Source organism: Hippocampus zosterae, chromosome 1, assembly GCF_025434085.1.
Source record: "Hippocampus zosterae strain Florida chromosome 1, ASM2543408v3, whole genome shotgun sequence".
Lineage (NCBI taxonomy): Eukaryota > Metazoa > Chordata > Actinopteri > Syngnathiformes > Syngnathidae > Hippocampus > Hippocampus zosterae.
Window position 1 is genome coordinate 25,277,401 of NC_067451.1, and position 27,739 is coordinate 25,305,139.

At 43.0% G+C, this 27,739-nt stretch overlaps 1 protein-coding gene across 8 annotated transcripts in view; it reads right to left on the minus strand.

Annotated features, from left to right (window-relative positions):
• The window catches only part of enox2 (ecto-NOX disulfide-thiol exchanger 2), a 236,424-nt gene that overhangs the window by 130,174 nt on the left and 78,511 nt on the right, over positions 1–27,739 (minus strand). For all 8 annotated transcript variants that reach the window (XM_052074111.1, XM_052074102.1, XM_052074136.1 and 5 more), the window contains one exon: positions 8,018–8,164. In XM_052074111.1, coding sequence (XP_051930071.1) covers positions 8,018–8,164 — 147 coding nt within the window. The remainder of the gene's footprint in view (positions 1–8,017; positions 8,165–27,739) is intronic.

A 27,739-nucleotide genomic window follows, 5' to 3' on the forward strand; every position in this document is an offset into this window, starting at 1 on the left:
AAGAAGATAAGGTAATATAACCAAACATTTGCACAAATTTGCGGACATCTTATGTTTGCAGCATGACTTGACCAGATTTGCTTATTCGTGAAAATCTGCATTTATTTTATCACGTAAAGGAAATCCAGTAAATAGTAGTGAAATACAACATCAGGGATTTAGATTTACATGTGTTTTTAATTTCTAAACATCAGTCTGTGCTGGGTATTTTCTAGTATGTGTTCCTTTCCTCTAAAAGGCTCGACCTCCCTATGACATTGCGCAAGTCCTTCTTCCACACTTTACGACACACACACACGCACATGCGCACACACATGCACGCACACACACACACACACACACACACACACACACACACACACACACACACACACACACACACACACACACACACACACACACAACACACACGCGCACACACAGACACAATATCTCAATGGGCAATGAGCTGTCAACTGTGAAGACTAACATCGCCTATTACATCATTTACCTGCTGACAACTCGACCATCTGCTTGGAGTCAGAATAGATTACTAATAATGATAAAAAATAATCGACATTATTCGTAATGTATATTATTAATACATTTGTATTTCTACGTGATGCATTAAATCCTGTATGATTATGCGCTCTGTTTTAGGGTTGGGCGATATAATTTATTTACTACCCCCCCCCCCCGCAAAACTCAATAACGGTAAAATACTATTAATTTGCATTTGCGTTTAAGAAGATTATCAATATTCTATGGCAATATTTAGCAATAGGGGGTTTCCATTGGAATTTGTGAATATTTCAGATTCAGATCAATTTTATCCCGTTTTACCTCAGAGACATCAGGAAAGTTTGACGTGTAGCATGCAAAGGTCTAGTCAGAATGAAAGAAATATCTACATTTTATTTGCTATATGGGTGATTTGTCATTTGTGGATAGTCCTTAACACAGACGGTAAGAGAAATAAATGTAGCCGTTTTGCATATACATCTGAAGTGACAACAAATAGTTTCCAAAATGTAAAATTGCACATCGTGAAATCAACTCTGACGATAATATGTAGAACGATGTATATTGCCCACCCTTACTATGTTTACATTTAATATTTTCATGCTATGTTTACGCGGGATCATGATTGTAATCAGCATGATTATAATTAAATGACGTTTTCCTTCCACTGACTTGGGCAGCGCAACTATTACTTGGTCATGAACATATACAAGAACACTTGCAAATTGACTGATTTGTATTCAGTTGTATCTATCAGTCTGCTGCGGGTCTGGAAATCAGCCTTGGCTCACCACCTGCAGTGAGTGCTCAGCAGGTCTGTAAGGAAAATGAGCATCTCTGGCTGCGTAGTAAGCATGATCAAATCAGACGCGGAGGGTCCTCGCCGTGTGCCCGCAAGCCCCCGAGGTGAACCTTGCTTTGTGGACATTCAGAAATGAATCCAGAACCCTCCACCCCCCCCCCCGCCCCCCCAAAAAGGGGGCTTTCAAAATATGACTTTTAAAATAGCTGGAAGCTTCACACAATAACCCTGAACCTTTGAGTTGTCAATTTAGCTTGCTAATTGTGTGTGCCATGTCTAAAATGACTTGGAGCATTTTTAACTGGAAGACACGTAAAAGCAAAAGGTAATCAGCAAATTTTTATGTTAAATTTTATATTAAAAACAATAAATCACTCTTTAAACATGCTATAAATTTTTGAAGGTAGAGTTTGCAGTGATACAAGAAAAAAAACAACAACAAAAACAAAACAAAACCCTTTTTTGTCATAAGTGATAAAGTGTCTGCAAGACTTGACAGTAGAACTACAGGATACATTAAAGTAACATTTGGAAAAGCATCCGTCTCTGGCCCCATCTTGTGCCTATCTTGTACTTTTGAATTCCTACTTCTTTAACTTATTCGCCCAGGGCAGACACGAGATATTGTCATGTGTTTGGGGTGCTGTGTTGGTCATCTCCAAGTCCACCTCACACGATAAGTATAGTCAGATTTTCATATTTCCTCGCTATGCGTGGGCTATCAGATTTAAAAGTTAATATAGTAAAAATGAAAATGTGTTTAGCCTGCTTAATTTTGAAGAAACGTCCATGCAGTACCACAAGAGTCTTTTTGGCTTACTTCTTTTGTCACCACCATTCTATTTTCTGGGGGCGGAGCGGTCATACTTTGATGCTGGCTCAAATCAGGTGTAGTGACGTGCGGCAAATTTTATGAACTTAAATTAAGGCGTTCAACTTTGGATGTAAACCATTGCCACTCGCAGGATGTGAGGACATCTGTGTTTGTGTTGTCTTGACTGTCTCGCTGAAACACTGTAAATAATCTATCAGCAGGGAAACATTACGTCTGAAATGAGGCAAATTCCTCAAGAGCTGCGTCAGACAAGTCGTTTGTTTTGTTGCGCTCTTAAATTCACCCCTAATTTAATGAAGTGAAATTGCAGCTGAGCAACGTTGTTTCGAAATCCGTGCGCTGTTAAGGATGTTTGCTTACATGCATGCAAACACAAACACACAAGAAACATGGATTATGAAGCGCAAAATCAAGAGTAATGAGAAAAGTCTATCCATTAGTGATCCCTCAAGGAGACTAAATCATCATGGATGTTAATGAGCTCTATCAGCAGCTGAGACCGCCCAGCTTGTGTGTGTCAGACACACGAGGCAGGCTGTGAGAAGGCAGTATCGACAAATTTGAGACGTGATTGGTTATCTTACGCCTAAAATTCTTGTATGGAGTTAAATCGAAGAAATTACGTGAAAAAAAGAAAAGAAAAATGACTGACCTGATACTCCACAGGGGGGAAACACACTAGCATAAAACCTCCTCGGTGACTCGGAATATATCATGTCCCGTGAGACAAATACCGTTTCGTAAGAAACGACATGTCACTCTTCATCAGATTCTAGGCCAGACAGTAAAAAGTGACTATACGAAGGCCATGACTTGAACATGATGTGACAGGATGATGTATAAACTACTGAGGGATTCATTGCATTATACCTAAAAGCTATTTGGCCAATGTGCATTATTTAAGAGGAGGAGGAAAGTTGTCCAACTCACTTAGGCAGGATTTACACTGCATGCTTCAAGTGATATAATCCAAGTTTTTTCCTGCTCTCTCGTGGCACAGTTGAGAAATGTGTCACGGCAGTGAAAACAGAAAAAAGAACAGGGGAAATGGGACACCTACCGATCCTCATATCTGCAAGTGCACAGATGGAATGCACTCCATCACTGCCAATCACAATACACTTGTTGGTTGATGTATGCCACGATCCGCATTTGACCAGACAACAAATTAACACATTAAAAAAAAAACACCTGCTGTAACTCTAAACCAGAGGTAAATCACAGCCAAGTAAATATCATGTGCGTATGCTACATGTTTTTGTGCCATTAACAATCAGTATGAGGTGTACCTCATGTCTTGCTTACCAGTAATCAGTTGTTATATGATCCAACTCACCCGCAACCCTAATGTGGAGTGCTCCTGAAAATGGATAGAGGTGTATCCATACCTTAACAAGCTAAATAATTGTTAATGGCAGTCGGTGGAGTCATGCCCATGTTATCTTCATTTGAATTAGAGTTTCAAAGTTCATTATGTTCCACATATACATAATATTCGACATGTGAGATTGACAAGACTGAGAACTCCTGTGGACAATATTGAATTTTGGCAATATGGCATGACAGTAATGCCTCGTTTATCGAGGTTAATGGGGACCAAAACTACAAGCAATAAACGAAAATCCGCGAAGTAGCGTACAATAAACATATACAGGTAAACAAAAAATAATAATAATTTAAGTCTCCAAAAAGTCCCCAAACGGCCCACGAGAAGCTGCAAAACAACAGAGTCACATAGAGCAACATATACAGTATTGTACTCCAAAACAAAATAAATATACAGGTATACACACACACACACACGTGTATATATATATATATATATATATATATATATATATATATATATATATATATATATATATATATATATATATATATATAAGGGATGTGAATCTCAGCACTGAGGGCGATTCGATACACATCACGATCCACTGCCAGCGATGCGATACTTAAACGATACACAGAATTTTCTGGCGATACGATGCGATACGTTTCACCGTCGTCACGATGTGATACGATTCCATACACATTAAGTTCAAATCAATGCGATCCGATACGATACAATGCAATTTGTTGCGATATTGTGCAATTAAACATGATGCAAATAAGCAAAGAAAAAAGCTTTTAAAAAGATTGAATTCAGTATGGTATTACAAAAAGGATACCACGTTATTCCTTATAAACAGTAGAACGTGTAAAACAACTTATTTAAGCCCTTTCACAATTGGGTTTTGTGCAAAGAAAATGTAAACAATTTGGCACCTGAGACTAACAGCTGTTGCTATAGTGTAAACACAAACAGACTATTCTCACTGAGTGTCTTATATGAAATATAATAATAATAATAATAATAAACGTATATATATATATATATGAATCTATAGCGCAAGATGTCCACCCATCCACGGTAAGTGCAACTCTTTGCGCACTGTTCAGAAACACAGTAATCTCACTTCTCACTTTGTTGTACACATCGGGAATATGTTTGTAAGTGAACACAGACCTGTCTGGTATTTTATACCTGGGTTCCAAAAGTGCAAGAGCTGTCTGAAACCCTCGTTGTCCACCACGCTAAGGCTGGAGGTCTTTGCATATGAAATAAGCAGTGGCCTTAGTTATAGCCACTGCGCGGTCACAGTGAGTTGCAAGGGGACTCTCAAAATAAGAGGCAATTTTTTTCTGATCCTGACCTGGTTTACCAAGAGTTTCTCCGGTGTCCAACGAGGAACTGGGCGGGGAAGCGGGGGAGCGGGAGGGAAACTTGTCGGTGATCTGGTGCCATCGTTTTAAGTGGGTCTGCATATTTGTGGTGCTGCCGTTGTATGGCATCTTAGTGCGACATTTCTTGCAAATTACGGAGGTTTTATCAAGCTTTCCGTCTTTCTTTTCGAAGCCGTAGTATTTCCAAACATAAGATTTGAATGTTGCGGCTGCATTAAATATAGTAGTTTCATTGCTGCTGCTTGCGCTAACTTCCATAATGTTTCGCTAGTTGTGTACTGAACTGGACAGTATGTGACGCACGGCTACCGTCCGTATTCAACACAAAACGCAAAGCAATTATGGTGCATTCATTGCGCCTAGGAAAGGGCAGATATGTGACGTTGAACATGAATAAAACGGCGCTTGAATCGGATTTTACCGATACCCATCAATGCATCGTGATGAATCGCGATTTCACCCGTCAATCGCATCGTACCCAGTGAATGAACCGATGCACTCGGATCGCGCATGTGCGCATCAATGTATCGATTAATATCGATTATTTTCCACACCCTTAATATATATATATTTTATCTGCGATGCACTGAAGCCATGATAAACGAACCGCGAAATAGCGAGGGATTACTGTACATGGTTTCAAATCATTTTAAAAATCATCAGTTTACCAAAGTTTTCAGAGCTTTGGCCATGAGTGTGCACATTGGCGTGGGCGCTTGAGAACGCCTTGTGGTTGACCATGAGTTGGCGCACATTAAGGAGGAAACAGTGGAAGAGCATAGGAAATAATCATTAATAAAAATAAATAAATAAATAATCCGAGGTGACTGCCAGTGTGTGTACCGGGGCTTATTGTTGGAATGGCTGCTTTAGAGTGCCTCATTGTTTCCCCAGAGTGTGCAAATGCCATAGAAACAAAGGAAAAAGAATTAGGGGAATACAAGAGAAAAGTAAAATGTGACTGCAAGTGTATGGACCAGGGATTTAGTGTTGTTTCTTGGGAGTGCCTTGTTGTTGTAGAAAGAAGAAAAAAATCACTGTGATGACCTGATGTACAGTTAAGGCAGGTTTTGTGATGGATGGACACCAGAAAGGATTTGAAACAAATGTTTAAAATGTAATAACCTTTTTTTTAGTCTTCTAATATGAGTCTCTTGAGTTCTTTTCAGACAAATTAAACCTCTTATTCAATTTGATATTTTATATCCTTAATCTAAAGTATTTTAGTGTAAATAAGCATATGTATGCTTTATATTTCATATCGCTGTGGAGCGCTGTGAATTGACTGCGCTTGGCGCGCACTATACAAATACCGCTGCCTTGACTGATGCCGTGCATCAAAGATGGATTGATATACACATTCAGGCGTTTGCTGCCTCACAAAGGCTGAGGGGTAACAGAAATGTGGGCGGTTATGCCTACAGTGTTTGGATTGGTATGTGTGAGAGCAGAAGAGAAACAACAGTTGTGCTGAAGAAGTCGCTGCTTGTTTAACAACACTGACATTTCCATATGCATTGAAACTATGAAAAGCATATTGAGACAGCCGAGCTACACAAGCCATGAATATGTCACATTGTGTCAAATGTGGAACACTTTCCGTGCAAAGTGAATGCATCATTCGTAGGAATGCTTTATAACATCCTTAACTGCTTGACCTTTAACAGACACTCAGCGCAGCAAAAACAAACGTGTTGAAGATGCTCAGACCTACATCTGCCTGAGAGAAATGGAAAGCTTCTCAGGTAATTTCTGAGCCATTTTTTAAAAAACTGAACATGTTATTTAAAGGACAGGGATGGCCAAGTACAGTAGAGAGTAGGTTAAGAGGTCAAGTCACCCACCCACCCCCCCAAAAGAAAAATCAACAGTTTGGCAGCATGTTGGACCAATGGTTGGCACGTCCACCTCACAGTTCTGAGGTTATGGTTTTAAATCTCGGCTCAGGCCTTCTGTGTGTAAATGTTCTCTGTATTGCCCGGATTCCTCCCAAATTCCCAAAACAATCATGTTAGATTAATTCAAAACTCAAAATGATCCATAAGAGGTGTGGATGTGAGTGTGAATAGCTGCTTCTCTCGATGTCTCTTGAGCCTGTCTGCCAACCAGTCCAGAGTGTTGCCTGCCTCTCGCTTTAAATTGGCCAGAACAAACTCCAGCTTACCTGCCATACTAATGATGAAAATGCTACTGAAAATGGATGGTTGGATGCAATTTACATCTACTTGGTAAAATTATTTTGTGAGTTTAATTACTGTACAAAAATGTTTCTGATTGATAGACATAATTTTGCTGATGAGGATAAGTGATTCTGAACAGGGTTGGATTAGTTATACTGAGCATTCAGACCTTTTTCCATGTGCCGGTAATGGATTATATTTCCTCTTCTAGGGTTATCATTGTATTTATTCTTCTTTGGTGACATTACAAAAGCATAGAAATTGTTTATCTTCACTGGTGTTTAAAGAGTCAATGTCATTTCATGTAGAAGTGGCTGCATTGTTGACCTCGGCTGTTGACTTAAATTAACTATTAGGACACTTAAGAGTCTTTTTGTTACGGTACATTTTCCAATTATTTGGATTCCACGGAAAGGGAATTACCATGAGAAAGAAAAGCAGAGAAATAATAAGGATCGACACATCCTAGTCTCAAGGATACTTTCTTTGGATGCACAAAAGCAGTTCATTAACTTGTCATTAGAAAGTCTCATTTTAACGCGAGGTCAGGCGGGGCAAATTTTGGTTAATCTGAAATACAAAATAATTATGGCGGCTCAAACGCCAAGTGAGTAGACACACAAACAAACATATGCAAGGTCAGTTGGTGTTAGTGTGAGGAAAGCAAAAACGGTTGCTGCCGTGTTGATTTGCAGGCGTAGTTTGCATGGCAACAGACAGTCAGTCAGGCGCACTCTTGACAGAGCGCTCACAGATGGATAGACAAGCTGAGCCAGAGGACACACCGAGCAAGGAGCAGACTGAGCTGCTCTTTTCCGCCATAGTGATACAAATAATCGGATTAGGTAACAATTCCCATTCCGGTGATTTAACATTGGCAAAGTATGCGGAGTGGAAGACAAAGCTGCATTTGCAATTTAACAAGCACACAAGATTTGACGTAAAAACCTGCCGTGGTTGAGTCAGTGTCAATACCTGCAGGCAGGCTGGCTCGCTTCCTCTTCTTGCTGTTTTCGGACGTGTTTTCTAAAGGTGGACACTCAGTCACCAGTGAGCCGCTGGAGCTGTTGAAGTGCAGGGGGTCGTTGTTGGCGGCCGCGTCAAAGGGCAGAGCATTGAGTCCTACGAGAGCAAAAGAAAGGCACCGCATTAATAAATAAATGTAGGCCGACATGGAAAAATGACAAGCGTGGGAAGACCACTCAAACACTGATACTTCCATATACTGACTGCGACAGTAAACAAGCAATGGTGAGATTCATCTTGGGATTGACAAACTGGTGATAGTCATACATTCCAGATGCACTCACCAAACGTGATTTTCTCAGTTTTTTTTAACACATAATTTCACTTATACATTAAGGGTGTGGAAAATAATCGATATTAATCGATACATCGATGCGCACGTCCGCGATCCGAGTGCATCGGCTCATTCACTGGGTACGACGCGATTGACGGGTGAAATCGCGATTCATCACGATGCATTGATGGGTATCGGTGAAATCGCGATTCATCACGATGCATTGATGGGTATCGGTAAAATCCGATTCAATCGCCGTTTTATTCATGTTAAACGTCACATATCTGCCCTTTCCTAGGCGCAATGAATGCAGCATCATTGCTTTGCGTTGTGTGTTGAATACGGACGGTAGCCGTGCGTCACATACAGTCCAGTACACAACGAGCGAAACATTATGGAAGTTAGCGCACGCAGCAGCAAGGAAACTACTATATTTAATGCAGCCACAACATTCAAATCTTATGTTTGGAAATACTACGGCTTCGAAAAGAAAGACGGAAAGCTTGATAAAACCTCCGTAATTTGCAAGGAATGTCGCACTAAGAAGCCATACAACGGCAGCACCACAAATATGCAGACCCACTTAAGCCGATGGCACCAGATCACCGACAAGTTTCCCTCCCGCTTCCCCGCCCAGTTCCTCGTCGGACACCGGAGAAACTCTTGGTAAACCAGGTCAGGATCAGAAAAAAATTGCCTCTTATTTTGGGAGTCCCCTTGCAACTCACTGTGACCGCGCAATGGCTATAACTAAGGCCACTGCTTATTTCATATGCAAAGACCTCCAGCCTTAGCGTGGTGGACAACGAGGGTTTCAGACAGCTCGTGCGCGTTTTGGAACCCTGGTATAAAATACCAGACAGGTCTGTGTTCACTTACAAACATATTCCCGATGTGTACAACAAAGTGAGAAGTGAGATTACTGTGTCGCTGAACAGTGCGCAAAGAGTTGCACTTACAGTGGATGGGTGGACATCTTGCGCTATAGATTCATATATATATATGAATATTTCATATAAGACACTCAGTGAGAATAGTCTGTTTGTGTTTACACTATAGCAACAGCTGTGAGTCTCAGGTGCCAAATTGTTTACATTTTCTTTGCACAAAACCCAATTGTGAAAGGGCTTAAATAAGTTGTTTTACAAGTTCTACTCTTTATAAGGAATAAAGTGGTATCCTTTTTGTAATACCATACTGAATTCCATCTTTTTAAAAGCTTTTTTTCTTTGCTTATTTGCATCATGTTTAATTGCACAATATCGCAACAAATTGCATTGTATCGTATCGGATCGCATTGATTTGAACTTAATGTGTATGGAATCGTATCGCATCGTGACGACGGTGAAACGTATCGCATCGTATCGCCAGAAAATTCCATGTATCGTTTAAGTAGCGCATCGCTGGCAGTGGATCGTGATGTGTATCGAATCGTCCTCAGTGCTGAGATTCACATCCCTATTATACATGCAACAATACCAATACAGTACAGTATCGGTACTCATAGGTATTCTCCAATATTGTACGTACCATGCTATGTCATGAGACTGACACATTGTTCAATCAATTCAGGGTCCATAGAAAAGTCGCAAGAGTGTATGCCCAAATTTGAATTTGAAGTAAGCCATTTTAGTTTGTAGCAGTCATTAATTGCGAATTCCATAGCTCCCACTTGGACGAACGATAAGAGCGACTGGGAAATTCATCCAAATAAGACCAGTCAAAAGGAGCTATTCAAGATATTTATGTGGGTGAAGCATGGTGTGATTGCTGAAAGATTAGCTAAATGATTCAGTGAAAAAAAATGGGTGTGAAGGATGATTTATTGCTGCATTCTGCCTCAATTATTATTGTTATATGATTTTTTTCCGCGTAAAAAAAGTCATTCCTATTACAAAAGGTGCACCGCCTTGAGCTCTGAAATCAAAAGAGTCGGCATAAAAGCACTACGTGATGTTTGGTGGCCTCATCCCATTTTAAATGACAGGTCAACGCATGAATATGTTATGAACTTATACAGAACATATTCATTATTTTGGATGCATTGGAAGAGGAGAGTGCTCCATGAAACAATAACGAGCCCAATTTATTCTGAGGCTTTTCTATTTTGCTCACTAAAACATTCTTTACACCAACTAAATCCATGCCATGCAATAAATGAGAAAGCCTACTTCAGTAATGAGTGAAGAGATCCACTAGGAGATCACTAATTAATCTTTGCGATGTGAATGATTCCATATACGAGCACTTTTGAGTTCAACGTAAGCCTTCATAATTCACAGCAAAGTCCTGCAGAGAGTGGCTCATGAAAAATTCATGGGCATTTTTTTCGCACTCACATTTGTTGTTCTTCCTTCGAAGTTCTCGCAGAAACAACCCAAACAGGGACTATCGGTTAACTAGGCGGTGACACAGAACTCTGATTAGTTTGAGAAAACTTGTCATCGAACCTTCACAACTTTTGAAGGACTCAGTGCAGTTTCATAGTAACAATGGCGACTTTCCTGGTTGCTTTTCGGGTCAATGCAGAAGTTATACAGTATGCACAAGTGGGTGCGTGTTAGGTCGGCAAGCTGTAATAAGTTTGGCAGATGGTGTTTAAAAAACAAACAAAAAATAAATAAAAAAACAATGTGAATTGAGAAAAAAATGTTGGATGTAAATTTCAATGTTTAATGTTGGAAATATTTTGCTAATGTGGTTTATGTAAAAAATTGCAGCATACACTGACATCTTTTTTTGCATTTGCTGTATTTGTTTCATTTCCAGAGATTTGTTAGATGCTAGTTTCAAAACGTTCTTTTTTTCCACCACAAACTTCATACCACATCGAGTTAAGTAAAATTTGATCAGTACATCCGATTCCGTACAGACAAGTTCCTTTATTATTATACTAAGACCCCTGCTTTGGATTCAATTTGACCTTGATTGATCAACCACTTAAAAAAGAAACAATTTGCAACCTCAGTAAAAAGAAAATAATAATAAGTTCATGCAGACCCGAGTATAAGCCACAGCAGTTTTCATTTTTGCTGTCAATTCACCAACAAGCTTTCTCCAGGAGAGAAAATGTGTAAACGTCGCAGAGGCAAGGGTCATGTTTTGATCCACCATGACAAATTGAGCCTATAAACACATTCAACAAGCGTGCGTGTGTGTGTGTGTGTGTGGTGGGGGATCAGAGGGAATGGGAGGTTGTTCAGTTTAGAAAGGAGAGTATTATTTTGTATAAAATCGGCCTGGTCCCCAGACAGGGAAGATGCCAGCTGTCTATAGCAATAATAATATAATACACGTTTGCCAACCTGCCAACCTTTTTTTTAAAAACTTTAATATGACCTGGAGATATCTCTCTCTCTCTTTTAGTTGAACACAAAACTATTACTCTGCTGTCTGAGTGGTAACAGGTATAGGTTAATACACAGGTTAATTGTACCTTCTGCCAGCTAGTAAAAGACCATTTAATAGTACTGCTCGTCACTATATGCGGCAGGCATAGATACATTATTTGCAGTAAATAAAAACGAATATTTGGACCACTGGTGTAAAACTGGATAATGATTTCTCACGGCACGCTAATATTGTTGTGAATAACTGGTCTTTAACACTTACGGTTTAAAATACAGGCAAGACCACTAATTCCCCATATGACAATGGATGATTTAAAAAAAAACGACAATAAAATGAAGGTGTTTGAATAAGCCGGGTCGAAATTCACTACATCTAAAGTAATTGGTCGTGCCAGAACCAAATGAGAAAACAGTGCAACTCATTAGAGGTCAGCTTGTAGCCTTTCAACAATGATATACGACAAACAGTCAGAGGTCCTGAAGGTTTCTCGTGTCTGGCAAGGACTTACGAATCACAACTATTAACAGCGCATGCAGAACCCTCCCTTCTCACTCACATCCTTTCTGTAAAATCATGCAGTACTCCAACCTGCGGGTGAAGTTACACTTTAATAATAATGACTTCATGGCACACTGGCTGCCGGTGTAGATGAAACCTTCCGGAGCTTTACTTAGTGTGCTGCTAAGATTCTTTCACCTTCCCATTTCCTTCCACACTTGAATTGTACTCTTAAGAGCCTATAAACTCAATTGTACCGCATGAATAATGCAGATCGTACAGGGAAACAGGGTAAGTGGTTCAGTGGGGATGAACATAAAACTATAGAAGTTATCAGAAGCCATGTGGGGTCATTGGTTTGAACGAAAACCATTAAAATATTAACCACCTGAAGTACATTTGCTCATCTGACTAGATCTTGCATTACCCTCGAGGGTGGACATAAAAATGTAAGTTGTTTTTTTTTGAATGATAATTTTAAAAAATGTTAAAATCATTTCAAAGCTTTTTTTTTCCACCATCAATGTTACCCAAAACCTGTAACATGCAATTTAAAAAAACTGAGATGTCTAATGTTATTGGTGTACACAATTGTGCACACTAATAACTTAGGATGTGGCTGTGTTCAGAACTGAATGTTAAATGGGTGTCAGCACACAACTGCTTCCATTTAAAACACCTCGAATAAACCCCAAATAAAGTTCATCTGTTCTAGTAGGACTGTGCTTATGTTTTCGAACGGAACACTGGCAGTTTTGTGGTAACACTGACAAGTCTTTGGAAACGTTTTCCCTCACCTTGACTAATCTTAAGAAAAACAGCCCCAATACATGTTGCCACCATCATGCTTCAAAGTGGCGTGGAGGTTCTATTAGTGATGGGTAGTATTGTGTGTGTGCTAAACATACTTGCTGAAATTACAGCCAAAAAAAGTTACATTTAGGTTTCATTGGACCATAACACATTTTCTTATCTTGCAAAATGTAGCCAATTTTGGATCGATGTCCTTGTGAGATCAAATCTTGCCACACTGCCCCATTGATCAGATTTACGAAGGGAAAGGGAAGTCATTGTCACTTGAACTAAACGGCCATTACTTGCCGGAAATTCCTGCAGCTCATTCAATGTTTCTGTGGTCCACTTGGCAGCTTCCCTGACCAGTATTCTTGTTCTTTCCTCAATTTTGGAGGGACATCCAGATTTTGGTAATGTCATGATTGTTCACTGGGTTCCAAGGTATATTTAACCCCTCTGAAATTCTTTCGTACGCTCCTCTGGACTGTGATAACTTTCAACAATTAGATCTGGTGCTGTGGAAGCGTTCTGCAAACCTGTGTTATAAGATGTGACGACACGAATGGCAGGAAACGGCCTGCTAGAACAGCTGAACTTATGTATCCTGTATGTCAACGCAAACGCATTGAACAATAAACTGTGATAACATAGTGTATTGTGATTCATTGTCACTCCAGGTTCCAACTTCTGCCATGATTCCATTACATGTGGTCGGTCCAGCATAGCATCCGAGTCTTTTGGTATCGGATTCAAAAGCCAAAGCATTTCACATACATTAGTAATACGGGTCACAAGCCTTCCTCTGATAACAAGACCGGCTGCCACGGATCACAGTACAGTCAGTGACAGTGACAGTCCGTGCCGGATGACAGCTGGCAGCTCTAAAATTAGCCTCCAGTCACCTGAAAGATTACCGATGAAATAAAGATCATGGCTAGGCTGAAAATATTTTAACCATTACGAGAGCGAGTATGCAACAACATACCATATTACTTAAAATAAAGATGCTCTGCCACCAGTTAGTAAGCAGACAGGCCATTTACTAAAGACATAGGAATGCCTCCCTCGATACTGTAGACGTCTCCCATCAGGGGGAACATTTTTTTTATTGTAATTACGTGAGTACAAAGACACAAAGAATAGTTAGAGGTAAAATATATTCTGTTTGGAATTTTTTAAATGACCTCAGTAATTCTAGAAAATCCTAAATGAAATATTTTTATGTTACAAGCAATTAAACAAAATCCCTTTAATACAGTACATGAAAAAAAATCATTTTCTAGTTTGTAAATTAGACAAAGTAATTGTTTTAGCGAAGTGAGATCCTGACGAGTGCCAACCCGGAGATGTGGCGTCAATTTAAGACAACAATCGTGGGGCTCATTCTAGAAAGTGTACAAAGCCAGTCAGACATCGATTCAGAAAGCAACGTTTCAAACTTCTCTGAGGGAATCCACGTGTTCAAAGAGTTGGAGGACGAAGAAGTTGTTGGCAAGATGTGATGATGTTGGATCATGTATGTAGGAGCCAGATGCTCAGGATGTGGAAAATGTTGTGCCTGAACGGCCGGACATGGAGTGAAGATGAGACCCATCGGGATTGGAAGAATAGTAAGCTATTGTAGCCTGCGGTTATTAGCCAAGCATTATTGTTTGCAATTCGAGGCTGTGCCGTGCTGTAAATTGCGCACGATGGGATTACTTACTTGCTCCATGTATTCAAACTAGCATTGAGAGCACAAGTCATAGTTGGTGGTTGGTGTCCTACATTGTCATTGTGAAGGTAGTTCTGTTGCTGTTGTGTTGTCAGCCACTACGCACGTTATATCAGCAGCATTGTTAAAAACCGTTACAAAAGATTCCATCCATTGACTCATATAGTTTAAATGTTTTCGTACATGATTACGTCCATGTACATGTATAATACTTTGAATCAAATGTTTTCATAAACAGCAGACAGAGTTATTCATTGATTAGCACACCTACCTTTTTTGCAAATCCAGTTAAGAAAACGGGCAACAAAGAATGCTGGTTGACATCGGCGTGAATTTCATTCGCTTTGTTCCAATTTTGTGGTCCATTTATGTGCCCTATTCTTTTCTTTTTGGTTACTCAAACAACGGTTTGCCTGAATGTAAACAGTGCATCAGCCGTCAGTACCGTGGCATTTCGCTGAATAACTCGATAACAATCACAAACAGCAGTTAACTGGACAACCAGCAATGCATTACAATGGCTGATGGGTGACTCGGCAATCTGTAAATGACGTGACTCGCTGGAGATTGATGAACAAAAGCATTTTTGTTTTATAAGCGTGTCACATTGGGTCTAACTATAAACCCGGGTGGGTTGCGTTTAAAAAAAAAAAACAACAACAACAAAAACGGTACTCTTGAAATAGTTTTAGCCCCAAGTATTACTCAAAAGATGATTGGCTAGGTTTACTTGACACCTGACCATTAACTGTATCACTACCTAAAAACACCAGCTGAGGGACACAACCCAATTTAAAGCATAGAGACTGACCACATGTTGTGTGAGAATCTATGTGGAGTCAGGTCTTTAAAGAAGACCAGACATTGACATCGACACTCCCAAATGTTGTTTACATCCATCTTGTCTTCAGACTTGGATGGATGGGTGGAAATACTGCACCATCGTTCTCCGTAAAAGTCAACCTACATATGATGGATTAAGATTCAACTATGCAATAAAATGCAGGACTCTCCCACACCAATATTGTTATTGAAGAGGAACATTCTAATTAATTATTGGGTCTACGGGGGAAAAAAATGCAGCAGCTGCTGATGTCTTTAATAGGAGGCTAAATATGTCGAAAGAATTCGATTCATATTTTTGGCGAAAGGTTGATGTATACCGTGATATAGTGACATTTGGAAAAGATGATGCCATCTGAATATCTTATTTAGTAGTTGTAAATGCTTCTCTGCATTGTACACAAACACCAGATATATATATAAATATATTGGCATAAGTAATCAGAACATTGCAACTGACAAAGGTCAAAATGCAAACCCAGAATGCAAATTCGCACGTTAACATTTGCAATTCTGATGTTTAACATTTTGGATTTTTACAAGTGGCTGAGGGACTACACATGCGGTCAGGCATATATCAAAGTGGAGGCTTAGATTTTTCTAATGCATTTAAAAAAACAAAACAACATTTTATATTGATCAGTGTCCCACGTCCTAGACGCATAATTTTCCCGCAGGACGCAAAGTTCCAAATAATGTGCGTTTTTGGGACGCAAGAAAATTTCTCAGTCAAAACAAAACAAACTATGGTACATCTTTTTTTCCAGCAACGCAGTGTTGCAATTCGACAATCGCCGCCATTGTTGTTTTGATCTCGTTAAGTAATCTCGCGTGATGAGATTTCCGTTCTCATTGGGGAGATCGGACTTCAACCTCGTGGAAAGCAGACAATTGCCAAGTTGTGTAACGTTAAAACAAGTGTTGCAATCAAGTGAAATCATTGCATCATTGGAAGCAGAGTAAAGAATCTGAATTAATTAAAATTTAGCAGCATTAGTTTATAAGAAATAAACCTATTGTCAATGTATATTGTTGTTGTCTGTGTTATTATCAAATGCGCACCGCATATTATCAAATGCGGTGCCTCGATGGGATCACCACCTTATCGTGGTGAGGCACTTTGCGCGTCTCCATGACCCCTAGAGCTATGTCGGCAGGAGTCCCGCACTCCTGGCAGGGTCACCCAAGCCGAACAGGTCGAAGGGTAGAGGCCAGACAAAGAGTGATCCCAAACCCGCACCTGGGGGCAGGCATAGGCGGAGTCCAACAGACCGGACTACCGGCAGCCCCCTGCAACTCTTGCCAGGAGAAGGTCGTCATGGGTACCCTCATGCCACCGGAAACCACCTGGCAGGAGTGAAAATGGTGGGAGTGAGGACTGTGCACACACACCTTAATCCGAACCTTTGCGCAAGCTTCTTGCCCCAACCCCACACCCAATACCCCACCCTGCATCCCCATAATCCCCCAAAGTCCTGTGGCAATGTGGAATGGCGGTGGGCACAGGCCAAGGATGTGGCTGGGAGTGCCTAGCCAAACCATACACACAGGCGGCAATGGAGTGATGGTCGTTGACATTGCGGGATGGAGCAGCGCATCTCTTCGGCAGCTTCCATTGTGACTGAGCAGCTCCACACTGCTCACCCCTGTGATGGGGAGGGACCTAGAAAAAATGGTCTAAAAATTGTCTGCTCTCCACACTCCGGATGGTAAATCGCAATCGTCGGAGCATCCCCCTTGCGGTCGAAAGGATAATAAACTAAATAGAAAAAATCTATGCATAGCTTCGTGGAACGTCCGCACACTGCTGGACCTGGCTGAAACTCTTGGCAGGCCCCACCGGAGGACAGCACTTGTGGCCACAGAGCTCGCGAGGTATAACATCGATATCGCAGCTCTCAGCGAGACCAGAATACATGGAGAGGACTCCCTGACAGAAGTTGGTGCAGGGTATACCTTTTTCTGGAAAGGAGTCCCCGAAGGCACTCGTCGAAACCATGGAGTTGGTTTTGCTGTAAAGTCCCAACTGTTGAAGCGCATCCCAGAATCCCCCACCGGCATCAATGAAAGACTGATGACATGGCGCATTCCCCTGGCAAAGGGACGCTTTGCCACACTCATCAGTGCCTATGCACCAACTCTGAATGCCGAGCACAATATAAAGGAGGATTTCTACAGAGCTCTGGACACCATCCTGCAGCAAACACCGGCTACGGACAAGCTCATAGTCATGGGAGATTTCAATGCTAGGGTGGGCACGGAACACCTGGTGTGGAGCAAAGTTATTGGCCAGCATGGAGTGGGAAAAATGAACACCAACGGCCTTCGGCTCCTCTCCCTCTGTGCAGAACATCAGTTGGTCATCACTAACTCCAACAACACGCGGGCACCCCCGCTCCAAACACTGGCATCTCCTGGACTATGTGATTGTCCGTCAAAAGGACATACGGGATGTCCTCATCACCTGTGTCATGTGCGGAGCTGAGTGTTGGACTGACCATCTCATGGTCAGATCCAAACTCCTCATGAGCATTCAACCCCGTCATCCAAGGACAGCTCCCAACAAAAGGCTCAACTGTGCAGCATTGAACAACCCCACCACCAGAGCCAACCTCCGGCGACTCCTTGCTGAAAACCTTGACAAGATCCCGGAGGAATCAGGTGACTGGCCAGCTCTGCACCAGGCTATCCAGAGCACAGCTTCGGAGGTGCTTGGCCAGTCAAGGAGGCGCCACCAGGATTGGTTTTACTGCAACTCAACCGAGATACATACACTTCTGAAAGCAAAGCATGAGGCCCATAGAGCTCTCCTGTCCTGCCCTACATCTCTCACCCGTAAAGCCACCTTTTCGGCAGTTAGAACAGCGACCCAGCGAGCACTCCGTATCATGGAGGACACCTGGTGGGTGCAGAAGGCAAATGAGATCCAAAACCTGGCAGACTGTAACAACACCCAGGGCTTCTACAATGCCATCAAAGCCATGTATGGTACCAAGAAGCGGGCAATTGCTCCAGTCCGATCAGCAGATGGCTCTGCACTCCTCAAGGACCACCATGAGATCCTTGCCCGTTGGGCAAACCACTTTCAAAATCTTCTCAACCATACCAACCCTGTCAACCCACACATTCTGGACAATCTTCCAGACCTGCCAACAATCATGAGCCTCGACATCCCACCATCCTATTCTGAAACCCAGCAAGCCATTGCGGGCCTAAAGAACAACAAAAGCGCTGGTCCTGATGGCATCCCTGCAGAGGTTTTCAAACACGGAGGTTATCTCCTCACGCGTTGACTGCACCTCCTGATTCAAAACATCTGGGAACATGGAACCGTCCCGCAGGATTGGAAGGATGCTAACGTTGTTATTTATAAGCAGAAAGGGGACAGAGCAGCCTGTGGGAATAGCCGAGGAATCTCTCTCCTCTCCACCGCAGGAAAGATCTTGGTCAAAATCATGCTCAGCAGGCTGGTCAAGCACATCTCAGAAAGTGTGATTCCAGAAACTCAGTGTGGAAGACTAGATCCACCATTGACATGATCTTTGTTTTAAGACAGCTAATAGAGAAAAGCAGAGAACATCACAAGGACCTGTACATAGCCTTCATCGATCTCAGCAAAGCCTTTGACACCATCAACCGTGAGTTGCTCTGGAAACACCTCTCCAAACTTGGGGTGCCACCCAAGTTTCTCAGCATCCTCCAGCAGCTGCATGATGGGATGCAAGCCAGAGTGCTCATTGGAGGACTCCAGTCAGAGCTCTTCAAGGTGAAAGTTGGGGTGAAGCAGGGTTGTGTCTTGGCTCCAGTTCTTTTTAACATCCTCCTTTCTGCCATTACGTGCCTCCTCCACCGTGGCATGGGACATGAAGACGGTGTCCATATGGAGTACCGCCTAGGCGGAAGCCTCTTCAACATCAGACGGCTCCAGGCTCACACAAAGACAAAAATCTGTCAGATCTGTGAGCTTCAGTATGCTGATGACTGCACTATACTAGGTCACAGTTCAAACTCTATGCAGCACGCCCTGGACACCATTTCCAATCTGTACCAATCTTTGGTCTTCAGATTAACATTAAAAAAACTGAGGTCATGTTCCAACTCACTACCCCAACTTCCACATCCCTCACCTTTCACATTAATGGCACTCCACTAAAAGTAGTGGACCATTTCACCTACCTTTGCTCCACTTTATCGTCAAATTGTTCCCTTGACACTGAAGTCCACACCCGTATTAATAAAGCATCATCATCCTTTGGTCGCCTACGCAGCAGGGTCTTTGAAAACCGAAAACTGAAGACCCGTACCAAGATTGCTGTGTATAAGGCAGTATGTCTCTCCACTCTGCTCTACGGGTCAGAGTCATGGACTCCATATCGCCGGCACATTACTACCTTGGAAGCCTTCCACATCCGCTGCTTGCAAAAGATCCTCGGCCTGTCCTGGGAAGATCGAATTCCCCATACAGACATCCTCAAAAGCACCAATTCCATCTGCATGGAAGCGGCCGTGGCGAAGAAACATCTTCGGTGGATCGGACACACCATTCGCATGCCAGACAACCGCCTGCCCCGCCAGGACCTCTATGGCCAACTGAGAGGTGCAAAGCGTTCTGCTGGGGGGCAAAAGCGACGCCTCAAGGACTACAGCAGGGACCTCCTAAAGCGAGCCAACGTCAACCCCACGCAGTTTGAAACACTTGCACTCAACAGTCCAACCTGGCAGATCACTTGTGCCACTGCAATCTCTCAAATACACCAAATTAACCAAGCCAGACGAACCGAGAAACACATTCAACGACATCTGCGGGCAGCTGATACTCCCCTTGTATCCGGTTTCCCTTGCTCCATCTGTGGTCGAGTCTGCGGCTCAAGGATCGGTCTCTATGCCCACGAGAAGTGGCACCAGCGACAACGACAGTCGCTGACCCCCACCCACCCAACCCATCCTCCCCTCCCTTGGAGCAAGTATCATTATCAGACAGGATGGACAGCTAGAAGAATCAAATGCGATTGAATAAGTAGACCATTTCAGAATTCGAAATTTGGGACTCTCTAAATCCATAATGGGACTCATACTTTTCTGATCAGTGAGTCCCTGGGACTTACTGGGGGTAAACTGTAATATCCTCGTCTCCGCCTCAGGTGGTGTCCATCCCTCATTCAGCTCGGGTCCTCTACCAGAGGCCAGGAAGCTTGAGGGTTCTGCGCAGTATCCTTGCTGTTCTCCCAGCACTGGACATTTCTGGACTGAGCTGTCCGATGTTGTTCCCGGAATCTGTTCCAACCACTCATCTAGTTTGGGTGTCACTGCCCCGAGTGCTCCGACCACCACTGGCACGACTGTCATCTTTACCTTCCAGGCTCTCTCCAGCTCCTCTCTGAGCCCTTGGTATTTCTCGAGTTTCTCATGTTCCTTCTTTCTGATGTTTCCATCATTTGTGACCGCTACATCCACCACAACGGCTTTTCCTCTGTCCTTGGTCACGGTCCTTGGACATGGTCCACACCTACTGGCTAAAGATACTCGTAGCACTCCATGAGCGCCTAGCAGCACAAATGAACCAGCTGCTGAGGGATGGGACTCACCCAGGATGGCTAACCGAAGGGCGAACGATCCTGATCATGAAGGATCCCTCAAAGGGTGCAGTCCCATCCAACTATCGGCTAATAACCTGTCTCTCCACAACATGGAAGCTCATGTCAGGCATCATTGTGGCTAAGATAAGTGGACACATGGATCAATATATGAGCGAAGCACAGAAGGGCATTGGTAGAGATACCAGAGGAGCCAAACATCAGCTCCTGGTTGACAGAACAGTCGCACGAGACTGCGGATCCCGACGTACCAACCTGTGCACAGTCTGGATTGGTTACAAGAAAACCTATGACTCGATGCCACATACATGGATCACTGAATGCTTGGAGTTGTATAAGGTGAACAGTACCCTAAGAGCCTTCGTTGCGAACTCGATGAGGATGTGGAAAACCACACTTGAAGCCAAGGGCAAGCCACTTACCCAAGTGTCCATCAAATGTGGCATATACCAAGGTGATGCACTCTCCCCACTGTTGTTCTGCATAGGACTGAACTCCCTAAGCCAAGTAATCACCAAGACAGGCTATGGATACCGCCTCAGAAATGGAGCTACAATCAGTCACCTCCTCTACATGAATGACATAAAGCTGTATGCTAAGAGCGAAAGGGACATAGATTCCCTGATCCACACAACCAGGATCTACAGCAGCGACATCGGGATGTCATTCGGGCTTGAGAAATGTAGTCGGGTGGTGACTAAGAGAGGAAAGGAAGTCCGCACTGAAGGGGTCTCACTCCCCGAAGGAACAATAGCAGACATTGAGAACAGCTACAAGTACCTCGGTATACCACAAGCCAATGGCAACTTCGAACTGGCAACAAGGAAAGCGGCTCTGGCCAAATACCTCCAGCGAGTGAGGCAAGTCCTAAGAAGCCAGCTCAATGGCAAGTCAAGTCAAGTCAAGTCAACAGTATTTATAGAGCACTTTCAAACAGCCATCGCTGCATACAAAGTGCTCTACATGGAGCGATTTAACATACACAATAAACAGCACCCTGAGACTGTACGCAAGCCGAAAGGAAGGAAGCTGGGAACTAGTAAGTGTGAGAACCACTGTCCAGGATGAAACATCCAAGCTCCATGATAACATCAAGGAGAAGGCTCCAACGGATGACATACTCAGAGAATGTCTCAGACAATGGGGAACAGAGGATGAGGAGCTGGAAGAGGGACCATCATGGGAGGACAAGCCCCTACACAGGAAGTACCACTGGACCAAAACCGAAGTGGCTGATCTCAAGAAGTCCTATCAGTGGCTAGAGAGGGCTGGCCTGAGGGATAGCACAGAGGCACTCATCCTCGCTGCTCAGGAGCAGGCCCTGAGCACCAGAGCACAGAGGCACTCATCCTCGCTGCTCAGGAGCAGGCCCTGAGCACCAGAGCCATTGAGGCCCAGATATACCACACCAGACAAGACCCAAGGTGTAGGTTGTGCAAAGAGGCACCTGAGACAATCCAACACATAACTGCAGGGTGTAAGATGCTGGCAGGGAAAGCCTACATGGAACGCCATAACCAGGTGGCTGGCATAGTCTACCGAAAAATCTGTGCGTGAGGGGTGAGACGAGGATTTTTTTTTTTAATACAGTATATATAACTATTACATAGGCGGCCCAGTAGTCCAGTGGTTAGCACGTCGGCTTCACAGTGCAGAGGTACCGGGTTCAATTCCAGCTCCGGCCTCCCTGTGTGGAGTTTGCATGTTCTCCCCAGGCCTGCATGGGTTTTCTCCGGGTGCTCCGGTTTCCTCGCATGTTCCAAAAACATGCATGGCAGGCTGATTGAACACTCTAAATTGTCCTTAGGTGTGAGTGTGAGCGCGCGTGGTTGTTCGTCTCTGTGTGCCCTGCGATTGGCTGGCTACTGGTTCAGGGTGCACCCCGCCTACTGCCTGAAGACGGCTGGGATCGGCTGGCTCCAGCACCCCCCGCGACCCGAGTTAGGATTAAGTGGTTCGGAAAATGGATGGATGAACATCCATAGTTTAGTCAACTATTTAACGTCTGTATATGCACATTAATGTCTGAGTTGACATAATTTGTGTTATCTTCCCATATTGTTCCTGGTTGGTCAACTCTCACTGGACTTTAATTTGTACATCAAATGTGAATGACTCATCCTAGCAACTATTTGAGGAAATTCCGAACAGTGAATATGGTCAACACCTTTGCTGTATTTTGCATGTTGACGCGTTTGTAAGTCGACCAGCGCAATGCCATCCTGCCATGTCCACATGCAAACAGAAAGAATTTCTCCTTAGACCTCATCTGTCATTAACTCAGACGAAATGCTGAATGTTAATTCTTTTAAATTTCATTTCCAATGCTTCCCAGTCCTCTAAACTTTCTCAAAATCTTAGTGGTGGCAGTTTAATCCGCTTTCAGCTGCCAGGGGCATGTGCCCTTTCTGCAAGTGAATAAGTGGCTATGTGTTAATGAGATGGCACAGCGGTTGATAAGGTCATGTCAGCTTACACGGTCGCGCTCATTGTCATAGTTTGGGCGTATAAATTCTTCGAAACAACACACAGGAGAGAACTGAGGTGTCATTAACCGAGTGGTTCTCGGCCCGCACCATCTGTGCTCTTCTTCTTAAGAAGCCTTTGAAAGACACTTCAATCGATGCATTATATTTAGTCATATCCAAAAACCAACAATTTGGATGGAGTAAGATTATGTTGGCTACGGTTATATCACGGTGTCGTTATGCAGCATAGCACTGAAGGTTTTAGGAAAATAACTTTGGAAACGTTGCTTTATATTTAATGTGTGGTTTTGTTTTCTCGGGGAACAATTAAGCGGAGTTGGGAGTCCAAAACCATCTGATTTCTCAAGTATTCAAAGTAAAGGGGAGTTCTAGTCTTAATTAGCTCTAGATGGTGCCCACATAGAGTACGGCATCTATTAGAGGCAGTCTTTTCCTGACCATGAGCTGCAAAGCTGTAGCCCGACTTCAAAAAACAGGCCCACACCTTAGCAAGGGAGAGCTTCAAGGAGAGCAGATGAGACGTTTTATTCCCTTGTGTGTCAATTAATGCGTTTAAAAAAAAAAAAATAACTCATTTGCTGTCTGTATTGTTTGCGGCATGCTTGCGGCATCCTCGCCTTCACCACCTTGAAATGAAGTCAGTCTGGATCGGTATCCAAAAGACTCAGCCCCCTGAGTAGGATACAAGTGAGTGCTTCAGACGCCCACTTTCAAACGCCGGCTCGGCCCGTTTGATGCTATTTTGGGGCTGTATTTTCCCGTACGGATCAGGAGGAGATAATGAACAGATGGCTATTTTTCATTCAGCATGACGTTTCAGACTGAATTGTGTTACGGGAAGCTTTGAAGTGGGATGATAATGCGTGACGATCGACGCCACACACTCTGCATTATCAAACACGTGATGCTACTGTTTTCCATTGTTAACGCGGTTATTTAAAACAACTGCTCAGAGGCCATGACAGATTTCAATGTCAGCAACTGTAGATTTAGTTTGGACGACTGTTTTTACTTGCCATCAGTCTTCTTGCTGAAACTTTTGACAAATAATTATCACCTCCGAGCATTTTGGGCATGTTACATATCTCGTCTTGTAGTAAAAACACATGCTTATCATTAATGCTTTTATTTATTTATTTATTCCAGCAGCTTTATACTCAGCCAACGGCCAACATTTAGCATGCAAATGTGTCTGTCAGATATTTGTCGTGGGTGGGGGGTGGGGGGGTAGCACAAGATGAGATGTTGCTGGAAACATCGGCCAGAGGAGAGGTGGAGGTCATTCGCTGGGAGCTGTCAGTAGTTTGAACAATGCAAATAAGTGTTAATTACTTAGAAGGTGAGTCTTTTCATGTATCAGTGTATCAAATTATCGCACTCGAGCCACAGTCTGTATATATATATATATATATATATATATATATATATATATATATATATATATATATATATACACACACATATGTTTCTACTATAAAAATTGAAGTTTGAATAGGAAATCTCAGTGATTACAGTTGCATGGCTTGTCAATTTTTTTTTGATATTTAACCCCCCAATACATTAAATTTCCCCAGTGTGGGACAAATAAAGGATATCTTATCTTATCTTATTAGCCCCGACAACAGGAGAATAAATATCGGAAGTTAGGTGAAATAAGACATTTGTTTAATTACTAGATGAGTCCACCGTCATCAGCAGCATTGTTAATTCTTAGCTCGGGCAGTGCTTCATTCCATTTTTGCTTTACAAAAATTCTACTTTACTTGACATATATTCATATGCATAACTTGGCTTCATATCACCAAAATTTGAACCTACTTCCAGCCATTTTAGAGAATTCTGACATTTTACAACACCCACAGGCTATTGTGTGAAATGATTCATTAAATCTATCATATGAAAGAATAAATTCTCTCCTTTCATGATCAAAATAAAAAGATTCTGCCTTTTTCCATTCTTTTGTAATTAGCAGTAAAAATCAGGTACGTTGCGCATAATGCAGCTGTTTCTCCCAGTGCACTCACAAATCGAGCAGAGCTCATGTCTAAAATTGTCTGTCATTTATTCGTATTTGTGGATCCGTAAAGTTGTTTACGAGTTTTAAATTTACAAAGGAGGAGGAGTAGCGAATGAGTTGATTCCATCTAGTCCGTTAAACTTAACAAATAATTTGAATGAATGAATGAATAAATAAATACATACGTAAATTGACAAATGTTGGTCAAGTGGTTCGCGCGTCGACCTCACAGTGCAGAGGTATCGGGTTCGATTCCAGCTCCGTCCTTCCTGTGTGGAGTTTGTGTATTCTTCCTATGCCTGCTTGGGCTTTCTATGGTACTCAGGTTTCCTCCCAAATTCCAAAACCATGCACGGCAGGCCGATTGAATACTCTCTATTGTCCAAATAAAAAAGTGAATGTGAGTGCAAATGTTTGTTTGGTTTATTCTTAGAAGCCTAAGATGGCCGCTTGTGCGCCAGTGTGTTCGGCGACGCTCCTGCCATTTCGGGTTTTTTTTACTTTTCGCAATGCTTGTTACCTCCCTAACAGCGTCTCGGTTGGTTTATGATCGCCGATCGTTGTTATTGATTCAACAACACTGAGATTTGGCCGCGTTTTGGCAAGACAGTGGTGAAAAGACGCTACCTCCGTTCTTGGCTCGCCTGCCGGCTGATCTCTTCCGCGTTCGCTCACTCCCTTCACGGAAGCGCCGCCGCCGCGGCAAACGCTGTGGTCAACTCGTGAAGCTGAAACGGGATCTGAGACGCACTTCGATCGCTCCGGCGTGGTGTGCCCTCGACCCCGTCGCCTCGTGCTTGCTAACAGTCGTTGGCTCTCCCAACGCGCCACGACATTTCTACCCTGCGCGCCTTTCTCGGGGAGGAGTCCAGCGAAACCTTTTGAGGGAATTCCCCCGGGCTCGGCGATCGACAGAGGCAATCCCTACCGTTGCTACTTCCACGAGGATCGCGTTGTTAAACGCCCGGTCGCTGACGAACATGACAAATATTCTGAGGGAGTATTTCCTTTCCAATGACTTGGATTTTAAGAAAACCTTTATTAGTCTCGCAATGGAGAAATTCCAGATTCACAGCAGCAAAGTTATGAAAGGAAGAAGTAGAACAACAAAAAAATAGGAGCTGCTGGAAAGGCAGCCACTCTCGCGGCGCCATTTTGAAGTCAAAATAACAGAAATAACACAAGACAACACATAGGACAGAGACAGTCGTGCAATCTTCACCACTTTTCTGCATACACTTTGTTGTCTGAAGCAGTTATAGATGAAAGAGGAGAGGATCAAAGTGTCCTTTCACCAGTGGATCAGAGACATCATGCTGAAAATGTGCACACGTCTGCTACAAGCAAAGTTTTGAAAGCAAACACGAAGCTGTAGCGTCCATTGACGAAAAGAGATTAGTTCACTTCTCCTGTCCCACATAATCCGCTTCAAACTCCAAGCCGCGACTCCCAGCTCCAAATCCGCATCGGCACTCTGCGCCAACGCTCCTTTCTTCTCATCGTCGGCTCCTTAAGACCTCCATCCATCCAGCCGCAGACCGTTCAATAGCACCGATCTCTCCGCTGAACAAAGCGGGGCTGTGAAAAATGCTGCCCATTACAGGCGCAAGACACAAGCGCCCCGGGACTGTCCAGCAAAGACAGTCAAATGGCGCCGACATTCCTCCAGTCAAAAACAGTGCTGGTATACCCATGCTGCCGAGAAGGCGCAACCACCAAGCACAGAGTCTCCTCCTTGATGAATGTCGTGGCCAAAAAATGCTGAAAAAGGTCCACATCAAGTCCACACGACGTAACAACAAACACAAAGTGACAAAAGAAACACAAGAACAACAAGAAAAGCAAGGCTCATGAGAGCACTTGCTGACGGCTGCCTACTCGGGCGCCATCTTGACTTCAAAGTCTGTTTCTGTGTCTGACGGAGACTTGGGCAGGTACGGGTGAGTACAACGCTTTGATTGAATTGTTACCACCTAACTGTGGTTTCCTCGATACCCCGAGGACATCAGGACGTGGTGTAGGTACGGTAAGCATCTTTAAGAACAATTTCAAATGTAAACGGTGCACATTCACCACATCGGCCAACAGCTTTGAAG